We start from the raw sequence: 12,058 nt of genomic DNA on the forward strand, positions 1-12,058 counted from the left end.
AACCTGTGAAGTGGTGTGCGTGTGTGTGTGTGTGTGTGTGTGTGTGTGTGTATTAGTTGAAACTACAGGACTGGATGACATTGCCCAGGTAGGGGTGTGTGTGTGTGTGTGTGTGTGTGTGTGTGTGTGTGTGTGTGTGTGTGTATTAGTTGAAACTATAGGACTGGATGACATTGCCCAGGAATATTTAGTGTGAAGAGAGACCAAGGATGAGACTCATTACTTGTAGAATAACATGAAGTCATGCTCTCTGGGTTTGTAGCTTGGCTCTGCCACTTTACCAGCTGTGGGTCTTGAGAAATTTACCGCACTTCTCTGTATCTGTTTGTCCCTTCGTAAAGCAGGAATAGTAACAGTATCTACCTCATAGAGTTTCTGTATTAAATGGCATAATACACACACCACACTTAGAACCCTGCCTGGCACAGTCTTAGCACACAATGATTTTTGGTGATTTTAAGTGAAGGAGCCAGTGAAGAAAATCAGGAAGGGATCAGAGACATAGAAATGGGGTATCACAGATGCTGGGGAGGGGGGTTTCTAGGAGTATGTAGTCAACAGGGTCAAATGCTGCAGAGGTCAAGTCATAGAATTTTGAAAATAGAAAATGGTTGTGGATATAGGTGAATCACTAAAGTTTTTTTTTTAAGTCGGAGGGAGGAATTGAGGGAATTCGGGCCTGATAAACTTAATTTTCTTTGAAGTAGGAAATTAGGCCATCTACCAAAATCCAATAACTTAATTGGAAAGAGTTGAAGAATGTGAGAAAGATTTGGAAAGCTCATGGAATAAAATAGGGGCTAAATAAGGACAAGAAAAAGGACTCCTGGGACTTCCCTGGTGGCGCAGTGGTTAAGAATCTGCCTGCCAATGCAGGGGACACAGGTTTGAGCCCTGGTCCGGGAAGATCCCACATGCCGCGGAGCAACTAAGCCCGTGCGCCACAACTACTAAGCCTGCGCTCTAGGGCCCGTGAGCCACAACTACTGAGCCCACACACCTAGAGCCTGTGCTCCGCAACAAGAGAAGCCACCGCAATGAGAAGCCCATGCACCGCAACAAAGAGTAGCCCCCACTTGCTGCAACTAGAGGAAGCCAGGGCACAGCAGTGAAGACCCAACACAGCCATAAATAAATAAATTAATTCATTAATTTAAAAAAAAAGAAAAAGGACTCCTGAGCAGAGTTCAACTCTGCTTAGAAAGTAAATAACACTTAACACTTTAAAAATACAACGCTTTTCAACTGCTTCTCCCCATGAGCCCTTCAGATTTATGATCCAAAGTTGACAAGAGGCACATGTTATCTAGCATATGGAGAGAGAAAGTTTTAGACAAAAGGATGTTGCCATTTCTACAATGAAATGGAGAGTCATGCCCTCCCACCAAATTTGGGGGCAGAGTGTCATGAATTTGACATCCAACAGTAGATCAGGTGAAAAGCCAGAATTCTGGCAGCATTTTCTCTGTGCAGATCTTTGTATGTTCTGTTCCAACCTAACAGTTGCAGTAGCCTTTTAATTGAAGCACTAAGATTTTTGGGAACAGTATGACTCAGAACACATTTATTTTTAGAGTTGGAATTCAGAAAATAATGATAATAATACAGTCAGGTGGAGTAGGGAATGGGGAAATTTAGTAAAGTGGATTGGTGGAGGACACTGAATCCTCAGTGATTGGAAGTTTTGTTTTTGTTTTTTGGGGTTTTTTTGCAGTATGCGGGCCTCTCACTGTTGTGGCCTCTCGCATTGCGGAGCACAGGCTCCGGACGCGCAGGCTCAGCGGCCATGGCTCACGGGCCCAGCCGCTCCGCGGCATGTGGGATCCTCCCGGACCGGGGCACGAACCCGTGTCCCCTGCGTCGGCAGGCGGACTCCCAACCACTGCGCCACTAGGGAAGCCTGATTGGAAGTTTTAATTAGCTTTAACAGGCTACTGGGAGGTGCCATAGTATAGCAGTGAAGTTGACGAAATCAAAACCATACTTGAGGAAGATGGTTCTGGCTACCTTAGTCTGTGAAAAAGACTAGTTTCTTACTTTGTAGATAAACTAACCCAGGTAATTAAATATTAAGTAAGTATCTGTTGTTCAGGGTGTCCCGTCATGCAGCCTGCTCGATAGGGTATGTGGCCCACAGTGGTTCTAGCAGAGTTATCCATAGGGTTCCCATTGAGCTTTTTGGGCCTATTTGAGGATTAAACAGGGATGTGAAATATTGGAGAGAACTTTACTTGGGTAGAAGGGAACCTGTAACAGATATCAGAAACAGTGACAATATGGCCACATCGTTTAAGTAAGTATATGTAACTTCATTTTATCTTCCCCTAATCAGATAGTTCAGTTTTAGTACAATAAAATGGACAGTAATTGAAGAGGGTTTGTAAGTAACAAGTGCTAAGATCCGGATGCAGGCAGTCTGACTCCAGGGCTTGCATTGTTAACCACTAAGCTATATGCTACCACTTTAAGAATGATAAAGCATTTTGTAAAAAAAATTTTTTTTAAACTACTGTTTGCCAATGAATTATGATACCCTAAACTAGGAACTATTGCTCAATACTCCATGTTTTTTATGTAAAGAAGTAAATGAGTATCCCTTGTAGTAATGTTATTTGGTTACCCAACAGGCAAAGGACCTGTTTGCTAAGGCTCTCTCCAAGTACTAAAGGAAAACAACGAATATAAACAAGCAGGGGATCTGGAAGTGCTCTGGATCTGAAAGTTCCAGAATGCTCTGTAGATGATGAATTATCTCAGTAATCTGGTGACAGAAACCTAGCTTAGTTGGGCCCCAGGTCTCCAGTCTGTTGCCACTCCAAGCACCCAATATTCAAGTACAGATTACTCCCTAACAGTTACCTCTGTGTCTTTGCTGATACTGTTCCCTCAACAGAGCACCCTTCTCTGCTTAGGCCATTTGAGCTGGGCATAAACGTTTTTACATGCAAGATAGACCAAAATCTGATGTATTTTCTAATGCCCACAGGAGATGCTGAACATAAGCCATATATCTGTGGGGATGCAGATTCTGCCTCTACTGTTCTGGATGGAACTGAAGACTACCTCATTCTGGCCTGTGATGGCTTCTATGACACCGTGAACCCTGATGAGGCAGTGAAAGTTGTGTCTGATCACCTGAAGGAGAATAATGGAGACAGCAGCATGGTTGCCCACAAATTAGTGGCATCAGCTCGTGATGCTGGGTCAAGTGATAACATCACTGTTATTGTGGTATTCCTGAGGGACATGAACAAAGCTGTAAATGTTAGTGAGGAATCAGATTGGACAGAGAACTCTTTTCAAGGAGGGCAAGAAGATGGTGGGGATGATAAGGAGAATCATGGAGAGTGCAAACGCCCTTGGCCTCAGCACCAGTGCTCAGCACCGGCCGATCTAGGCTATGATGGGCGTGTGGATTCGTTCACTGATAGAACTAGCCTGAGCCCAGGGTCCCAAGTCAACGTGCTGGAAGACCCAGGCTACCTAGATCTCACACAAATAGAAGCAAGCAAACCTCACAGTGCCCAGTTTTTGCCGCCAGTTGAGAGGTTTGGTCCTGGTGCACCAAAGAAAGCAAATTTTATTAATGAGCTAATAATGGAGAAAAAATCAGTTCAATCATCATTGCCTGAACGGAGTGGTGCTGGAGAGTTTCCCTCTTCTTTTAATTTGGGTTCAACAGGGCAGCAGATATGCAGAATGGAGAGCTTGTCTCCTGTTTGTTCTAGGTTGGAAAATGAACAGTTCAAATTCCTGGGAAAGAGAGTTTCTAGATTGTATCGTTTACACTACCACTACTCAAAGAGGCGGCACGGATTCAGATTTAATCCAAAGTTTTATTCTTTTCTCTCTGTTCGAGAGCCTTCCCACAAAACAGGCACTAGCCTGTCCTCACTTATTCGAAGTGGGAAGAGAAATAGGATGTTAAGAAGTTCTCTGCCATGGAGACAAAACAGTTGGAAAGGGTACAGTGAAAACATGATGGGGAAGCTTAAAAAGAGTAATGCTATTCCATACCCAGCTCTTCCCTGGAGTTTTAAAATATAATAAATAACCTTCTCTTTAAAGTAGGCTAGCTAGCTCTCCCCCAGTAAAGACATCACTATCAGAGTAGAAACAAGGTAGACATTTCTGAAATATTGTGTGCTTCATTATGAGCCATGGATGGCTCAACTCTTAAATGTAAATAGATCTCTAGGAAACTCACTACAGTGTTTTCAGTCTAATAAAAAAGTACTGGCGGTTTCACTCGCAAAATTATACACCTGGTCCCAGTGACGTGTCTCTGTACCTACGTACCACCCCCACCCCATGACCCTTTCACGTCACTAGTGGAAGCTTGCAAGTTGGTTATTTCAGTCAGGAGATACAGTGTTGAAATCTCACAGCAGGTGAAATCTGTTCTGATGTGCCTAATAGATCTCTGGAAAACTTAATGCAGAATTAGATCTAGTTGGGGAATGTTCCTCAAAAGACTGGGGACTATAAGGGAAAGCCAATGCAGAATTAGATCTAGTTGGGGAATGTTCCTCAAAAGACTGGGGACTATAAGGGAAAGCCCCTCCCCTTTTTTGGTAGGTAAAAGGCTAAAAGCCACATGGGTTTTAACTGGTAACAATGAAAGTAGAAAACTAGTGTAAAAATGTCATATTCTCAGACTTGTGAGGTGGTATATAGTCAAACAGATTCACTAATTTTTTCCTGTAACATAGAAGACCAACAATGAAAATTTTTTGAATTAAAAAGTATTTCCTAGGGCTGTAGCTATTTGGGAGTTTCATAACCTGTTATGGTGCTTTTGACGGAATTATTATTATTTTTTAGAAGACTGCTGTCAATTGGTTTTAACCTATGATGCTAATGTGTTTTTCACTGTACCTTCATCTCAGGAGTAAAACTTCTTTAATGGAGATGATTTCAGGTACAGATATACTAGAATCAAGTTGCCATTTTAAAAGAAAATCAAATAGTATTTCTATTTTTTTCTGCTTTTTTTTTTTAAAAAAAAAGTTCAGACAGCAAAGGTATGTACTACGATCAAATAAAAAGTGGTGTTGGAGAATGAAAAATATTAGTTTTAACTTCTATAAAATTGTTTCCCCCAAGGGAATGAAATAATTGGTGTGGAAGAGGCTGAAAGTACTGCCTAAAGTGAGCCCAGAGGCCAAGTGCAAAGGAGAATGCAGATTACTGCAGCTGAGGTCTGTTCAGTTGTAAATTTGAGTCCTGCAGCGTCAGACCAAATAGTATACGTTTCTCTTTTCAATATTTATTTACATTTGATACTCTGAAATTGTCTGCTTTTTGTCATTTCTACAGTTTCAAGTCAGAACCATATCTGCAACTAGAGGCGGCAAATAAACTAATAATCAGATTCATTCAGTGAGGCAGCCTGATCCTTTGAGAATCGTGTCTCCACGTGACATTTTACCCTCCCCCAGTCGAGCATGGAGCAGCCACGCCAATGCACAGGAGCTGCCTGCTGCAGGGCTCACTCCCTCATACTGTTGGGAGGTGCTAAATGCTCTTGCTGGGAAACGTGCACTGAGCAATCCTGTTTTAACATAATACTAACACACTAATTACTTTATGTTCCCCAGACTCATAATGGAGGACTAAGATTCCTGGATCTTAAAAACAGAGGACTGCAGCGTATTTTGGGGTGCCAGTGTAGCTATATCAAACAAATAAAAACAGATTCACTTTAGCAACAGATTGATAATCTACAGATCTTACTTTTTAAAGTTTGGATGTAAGTAGAGATTTTCAGTATTCGTTTTCCCTTATTTTGAAGTCATTTCTTCTCCAGTCTTGTGACACATGGCTGAAAAGGAGGGAGCACCCATGGCTCCAACCGTAGTACCAGAATCTTTTCACCATCCTGATGCTTTACCCCCATACATGGACCTCACTCACATCTGTCATTTTTGGAAGCCTAGATCTTGTTAACAACCCATCAGGTGCAGTGTCAGTTTCAAATCAAATTATCATCTAAGGAAGCAAGAAAACAGAGGCAGCAGAACACTGGTATATATTATAGCCCAAAGCACTAAGCTAAGTTAAAATTTTTTTAAAGATTTTTCTATAGTTGTCTATTGCTAATGATTTTGATCAGAATAAAGAAGGTGAAAGGAAATAAGGTACAAATGACAGGTTTTTTTCAGTGGGGAAAAATGGATGAAATTGGGACTAAGAGACCACATCTTTAAGGGTCTGAATTTTGTAGGTGTAACTACATAAGCAGTGTTAACTCCATTTCTGATACCAGTAGCCCTCTAGAAAATAAAGCAAAGTAGTTCTAGTGTGGTCACGTTATAAGCCAATATTGTGAAAAAATAGCAACTACTATTCATTTGTTCACGACATGCGTATTTATAGAATAGTTAGGTACCACTTGTAAGGTAAGTCCTTTAAAATTCTATAATACATATTAAAGTAGTGGTTATTGGTCTGATATATACTGCTCTTGGTTCTATAAACTAGATAAAAAGCAGTGCTTTGTGAAATGCAGTGTTATATCTTAATGCCACTGGTGATAGAAAGTAGTTCCCTTCAGTTCAAATCCTGTGCCCTCATCTGCTGCTTGCTGACGTAAGCAATAAGTCCCCCCTCTTACTAATGGTGTCTACACATTTCTGTAACTTGTATTTAATGATGGTGTATCTGGTGATTGTAAAAATATTAGACAGATATAAAAGTATATAATATATATTAACCGTTAATGCTGAGGTACAGTCTGAATTACGTGTCTTGTACTTTTATTCATTGTGTAATTTAGTGATGGTGGAAGTTCTACATTCAGTCCTTAAGATGGCAGTATCCCTTTTACAGTTTAACATGATCTGCATCAACTTGTTTGCTTGCTCAAGTTTTGTTAGAATAGGAAATAATAAATATAAAAAAGAAAGTGTAGTACTGGCTAGGGAAACAGACTTCAAGTCACTAACTGAAGTCAATACAAACTCCTTGTACATTCACTGTGAGTTTCAAAGGGAATCAGTCCCTAATTTAAAGGTTTCCTTTGTTCACTTTCTGGATGTGTACTTTTGAGGGATATCTGAGGTTAAGCAACATTACAGCACCAAACACTGGGGCTATTAATCCCATTTAGGTCTGTACTGAAAAGGATGGTGGAAATACATGTATATAACTTTTCTTTACCTAAAAGTGCCATCCATTGTCCTTGAATTAATACAAAGTTACTGTTGCATTTAATTTAACTAGGAGGATCCTCGAAAGTTAACACCTTTTCCAAGGACAATGTCAACAATGTCAATGTCAACACTGAGTCTGATTCTGACCACATTTATAGTGGTACTACAATGTCAACGTGGTGGTATAGTGTCACACTGCATCTTCATGACAACCATACTCCTTTGTTGGAACACTGTGCCAGTAAGAAGCGCAACATCCAACGGGCAGATGAAATGATGCATAAAGAAGTTAAGTGTTTACAGATACAACTGCTGTGGTTCCAGTACTTCCTTCCCCATCAAAGGCTTGCTGAGGCTTTGTGAGAAAGTGATCTAAATTATTATTTTAATGTTTGTTTAAACATAATTTGTTCACTCAGTGATCATTCACACCGAAGCAATGCCATAAAAGTTTTGGTCATACCATAATTCAGGAGAATTAGTCTTTGGATCATAAATTAGAAAAAGAAAAGAACATGCTTCTTTTCACCTTTTAAAATCACATGACGGTAAAGGACAGATACCCACTCTTCCGTTCTGACCCGTGAATAGCTTAAATGCTTTTTTCCAAAACAAGATACTTCCAGTGTTATGACTATTTCCCAGAAATGGTACTGTGTTGAAAAATAATTGTTACTTCCTCTAGCAGCATTTTATCTTGTTTTAAAGATGACTATATTGTACTAATCAGAAAATATGAACTAAGATAGGGAGCTCCAGACTGACACAGCAGTTGTTCTGGAAAAGGAAAATACTCTGATAAACTTTGATGTATGAAATAACGTACAGACACGTCAGTGTTACCTCTTACTCTAGGTGCTCTTTGGTGAGAGACAGGCTTTGTTCTCTTGTTCATGACATTTCTCTGCAAAGAATTCTCTATGGAGTGGAGCAAATGAAGTGAATCATTTCTTACCAAGCAAATTTATCAATTTATAAATCTTCTCTACAGCTCACTTTTGAGTTCAGTTGTAATCATGAGTGATCCTTCATATTTTATTAAAACTGTTCATTCAGGTAAGAAGTATGTTGAAATTTTGCCAATATCTTAATAAAACCCAGCAACTTAAAACCACTAGGCATTTGTCTTTTTTATTCAAAGGAAGGTTATTTCGTGCTGGGATTTAGGGTGATTCCCTCAGAGCTGAAAAGAAAATCCTGAGGTGGCAGTTTTCTAAACCTCTTAAAGTGGGAACATTTTAAAAAGAAAGTTTGCTAAGTGCTGCTACAACTGTTATTCTCTCCCCAGAAAATCCAGAAGAGATATAGCTCATCTTAACACGTTTCCCCCATCAGTTTAAATGTTGGGGGCAGCGGGTTATCCTAAAAGAGATGAATGAGGAACAGGACCTGCCAACGGCTAAGTGCTGACTCCTCCAATCTCCAACTACTTTATTCTTCATACTCTGCGTCCAGCCCAAGTTCTTGCCTCTCCCTTAAGTCTTTCCCCTTTTCGTTTCAAACTGGAAGAAAGGAAATAATCAGGTGAATTGCGGCTGAAAGTCTGTCAGGAAGAATGCTTTAAGAGAGTAACAGGAGATAAAAAGAGAAAGAAAGGACAACGTGGGGGACAGAAATAAAGCTGATAAAACAAGACATCTCCATCTAAGGGAATGGCATTAAACCTGAAAAATAAGTAAGTAAACCTAATCAATACACTGCATTCTTACCCTCCTCTCCCCACCATTAATTCCTAGAAAATTAATTTCATAGTTAAAACAACCTTAAACTCCTAATTACTTAAATTCATTCAAGTACTTAGTATGACTCTATATAGACCCCCAAAGAAAGAATAATTGAGAAAACAAAGTGAAGGTCTGCAAGAATCATGTATTTGCAAGAGTTTGCTAAAGCAGGGAATGAAAGAAAAGCAATATTATGATAAGTATTATTTATACTTGAAAAAAATCCCCTATTAGTATTCTTAGTTCAAAAGGAACATGCCTTTCTGAAGCAGTAGCACACAGCAAGATATTAAGCAAACCACTAAGTATACTGAACTCATTTGAATTTAATAGAAATGTATCTAAATTACCAAATTATCAAGTATGATTGCCTGAAATAAGGTGTTTAATTGTTCATTTCCTTTTTCCATTACAAGTTTGTCCTCTGTCATTTTAACAGCAATTAGTAAAGAACACGCTTCTATTGCACTTTAGGAAAACCTACTTCTGCTTGGCCAAGGAATCATCTCATGGAAGATCCTTTTTTTTTTTTTGGAAGATCCTTTTTAATTTATATTTCAAACAAATCTAATTCCTCTCTGAGACCCAAAACTGTTAAGTGGTGATCAGGAGAAAAGTGCTCTCGCCCTGAGCAGCTGGGTTTAGCATCCCTCTTATGCTGAGCCTAAGACCCCCAGTCATGAAACCTCCAGATGAGATGTGCCCTGCTTCATGGTGCAAGCAGGGGCCCTTCACACACAGGTTCTGATTTTTCTTATCCTGCTTTAGGACTAGGGAAAAAATAAATGTGAAATATGTTAGGAATTATATGTATTTGGAGAAACCATGTTTCAAATGAGTAACTGGAATTTAACCAAAGATGAAAAAGTTGTCCCTGCCAGTTGTTAACACTGGGAGATCCTGGAGCTAGGGCATTCAGGGTGGGCAATTAAGCCAAATAAGAGTTGCTGTGGGATCAAATGAAACTGAATGGCAGGGAGGCACATAAGGAGACAGACTTAACTGCCCTGCAGGACTCAGGCAAGGGCTCTGGCTGGGCAGAGGCTCTGCAGGAATGGAAGAGAAGACTCTCTGTAATAGGAAAAAACACATAAATGTGCCAAGTGGAGAAAAAGGTTTTTAGAAACAGAGCAGTCCATATAATTTATGTCCCAAACTATACAATGACAGATGTCACCGTTTGCTCTTAACCCTCCCTAGACAGAATTTTAAAACTTCTATGAAACTTCTATAAGACTATGAAGCCATGTATGGCTATATGTTAATATGGGAACTAGCGATAAATGAGGGGAAATCTAAAAATATCACTATGAAAGGACTAAGAGGAACAGAAACACACGCATGGCTCTTTCAGTTTTGTACTTCCCAAACTTTTCTATAATCTTATCACCTTTATAATTAAAAGAAAAATAAAAAATTCTTTTGGATAGAAAACTAAGAATGGCTCATTACTTTCTGAATTGTGAATGTGAAATTAATTATGCTTATGTTTTTAATTCAAAAAATATAATTATATATATTTTGAAAACCACAGTACTTCCAGCTTCCAATTCTGAAATGTAGAGCTAAAGGGAATATTGCTTCCACCCTTACAAAAGAAAAAAAAAATAAAAGTCCAGATTAACTTCAAATTATGACTTTTTTCAAACCCATCAGAGAGCTGAGGTTGCAACTGGCCCAAATCTAAAGAGGGGCAGGCACCTGCCTGGAAAGACGAGCCGTCGGCACTCGTTTACATAGGATAGCTATAAGCAGACACTGGAAGAAACTGTTCAGCATGAGTTAGTAATGAACTGGTGCTGACAGGACAGTGGGAAGTCCTGGGAGCTGCAGAAATTAGTGGAGTCTGCACTCTCTTGCAAACTCTACCAGGTGCTCAAAGAAAAGACTGGAAAGGGCCCTAAGGGTCAACTGTGGTTCAGACCCAGCAGTGGGATGTGGGAGAGTCAAGAATCAGACCTTTTCTCCCATCTCTCCTACATAAATGTTATTCTATGGGGGAAAAGGGCCACAAATGCTGCCACCCTTAGGGTACCTATGAAACGTCACTGCAGCTGATGAAAGGGAACAGGGGAGAAAAACCCTACTCTTGAGGAGGCAGGAATATCACGGGGCCTACAACTAGCTGTGGAGGGGCAAGTGTATCAAGACACAGTAACCCGAAACACACAGTGCCTAAAGCTTCCCCTTAATCCGAGAATGTCAGTCCCTCCCCTGCCTCCAGTCAAGCTTCAAATAACAGAACACTTCTGGGAGAAGGACAGCAAAGCAACAACAGCATCAGAGACTTAACAACTCTCTGAGGCACAGTACAAAGGGAAGCCCTAAACTCAAGGTCGGAAGAGACACTGCTCTGGTAATCCATCCCCAATCAGGAATGCAATGTATTGCTATAGGAACTTGAAGCCACTAAGGTTAATCACAGCAACCATGAACCTCAAACCAAACACAACTTCTAACTAGATTAATTCAAATTCTGCAGTAAAGGTCTAAGCAGCAGGAAAGGCCTGCCCATTTTTAGGCAGAAAAACCATTCATCAATCTACTGCCCTACACAAAATGTGCTGCTTTCAACAAAATACACAGATGCATCTGAAAACAAGAAAAGATGTGTTCTTAAGAGTGAATTAACCGGGGTGGTGGGTACTGGCAGGGAACCTGCCTCTCCCAGGTTCTCTCCAGGTGGCCTCCCCTCCCAGCCCTTCCTTGGGGACCTTTGTAACTTGAGCCAATTAAATTTGAGCTTGGTGGGAATGTAAACTGGTACAACCACTATGGAGAACAGTATGGAGGTTTCTTAAAAACCTAAAAATAGAGCTACCATATGATCCAGCAATCCCATTCCTGGGCATATATCTGGAGAAAACCATAATTCGAAAAGACACATGCACCCCAATGTTCACAGCAGCACCATTTACAATAGCCAAGACATGGAAGCAACCTAAATGTCCATCAACAGAGGAGTGGATAAAGAAGATGTGGTGCGTATATACAATGGAATATTATTTAGCCATAAAAAAGAACAAAAGAATGCCATTTGTAGCAACATGAATGGACCTAGAGATTGTCATACTGAGTGAAGTCAGAGAAAGACAAATATCATATGATATCACTTATATGTGGAATCTAAAAAAATGGTACAAATGAAGTTACTTACAAAACAGAGTTTCAGATGTAAAA

General features: G+C 40.0%; 2 protein-coding genes across 15 annotated transcripts in view; one reads left to right on the plus strand and one right to left on the minus strand.

Annotated features, from left to right (window-relative positions):
- PPM1E (protein phosphatase, Mg2+/Mn2+ dependent 1E) overlaps window positions 1-8,288 on the plus strand; it is a 192,264-nt gene extending 183,976 nt beyond the window's left edge. For 3 of the 4 annotated variants that reach the window (XM_033848124.2, XM_073797201.1, XM_073797202.1), the window contains one exon: window positions 2,987-5,820. In XM_033848124.2, coding sequence (XP_033704015.1) covers window positions 2,987-4,047 — 1,061 coding nt within the window. In that variant the 3' untranslated portion in view covers window positions 4,048-5,820. Of the gene's footprint in view, window positions 1-2,986; window positions 5,821-7,224 lie in introns of those variants that run through there. The other variant, XR_012328401.1, reaches the window with a different exon arrangement.
- TRIM37 (tripartite motif containing 37) overlaps window positions 1-12,058 on the minus strand; it is a 163,907-nt gene that overhangs the window by 25,544 nt on the left and 126,305 nt on the right. The window lies entirely within an intron of this gene.

This window comes from Tursiops truncatus, chromosome 20, assembly GCF_011762595.2.
Source record: "Tursiops truncatus isolate mTurTru1 chromosome 20, mTurTru1.mat.Y, whole genome shotgun sequence".
Classification (NCBI taxonomy): Eukaryota; Metazoa; Chordata; class Mammalia; order Artiodactyla; family Delphinidae; genus Tursiops; species Tursiops truncatus.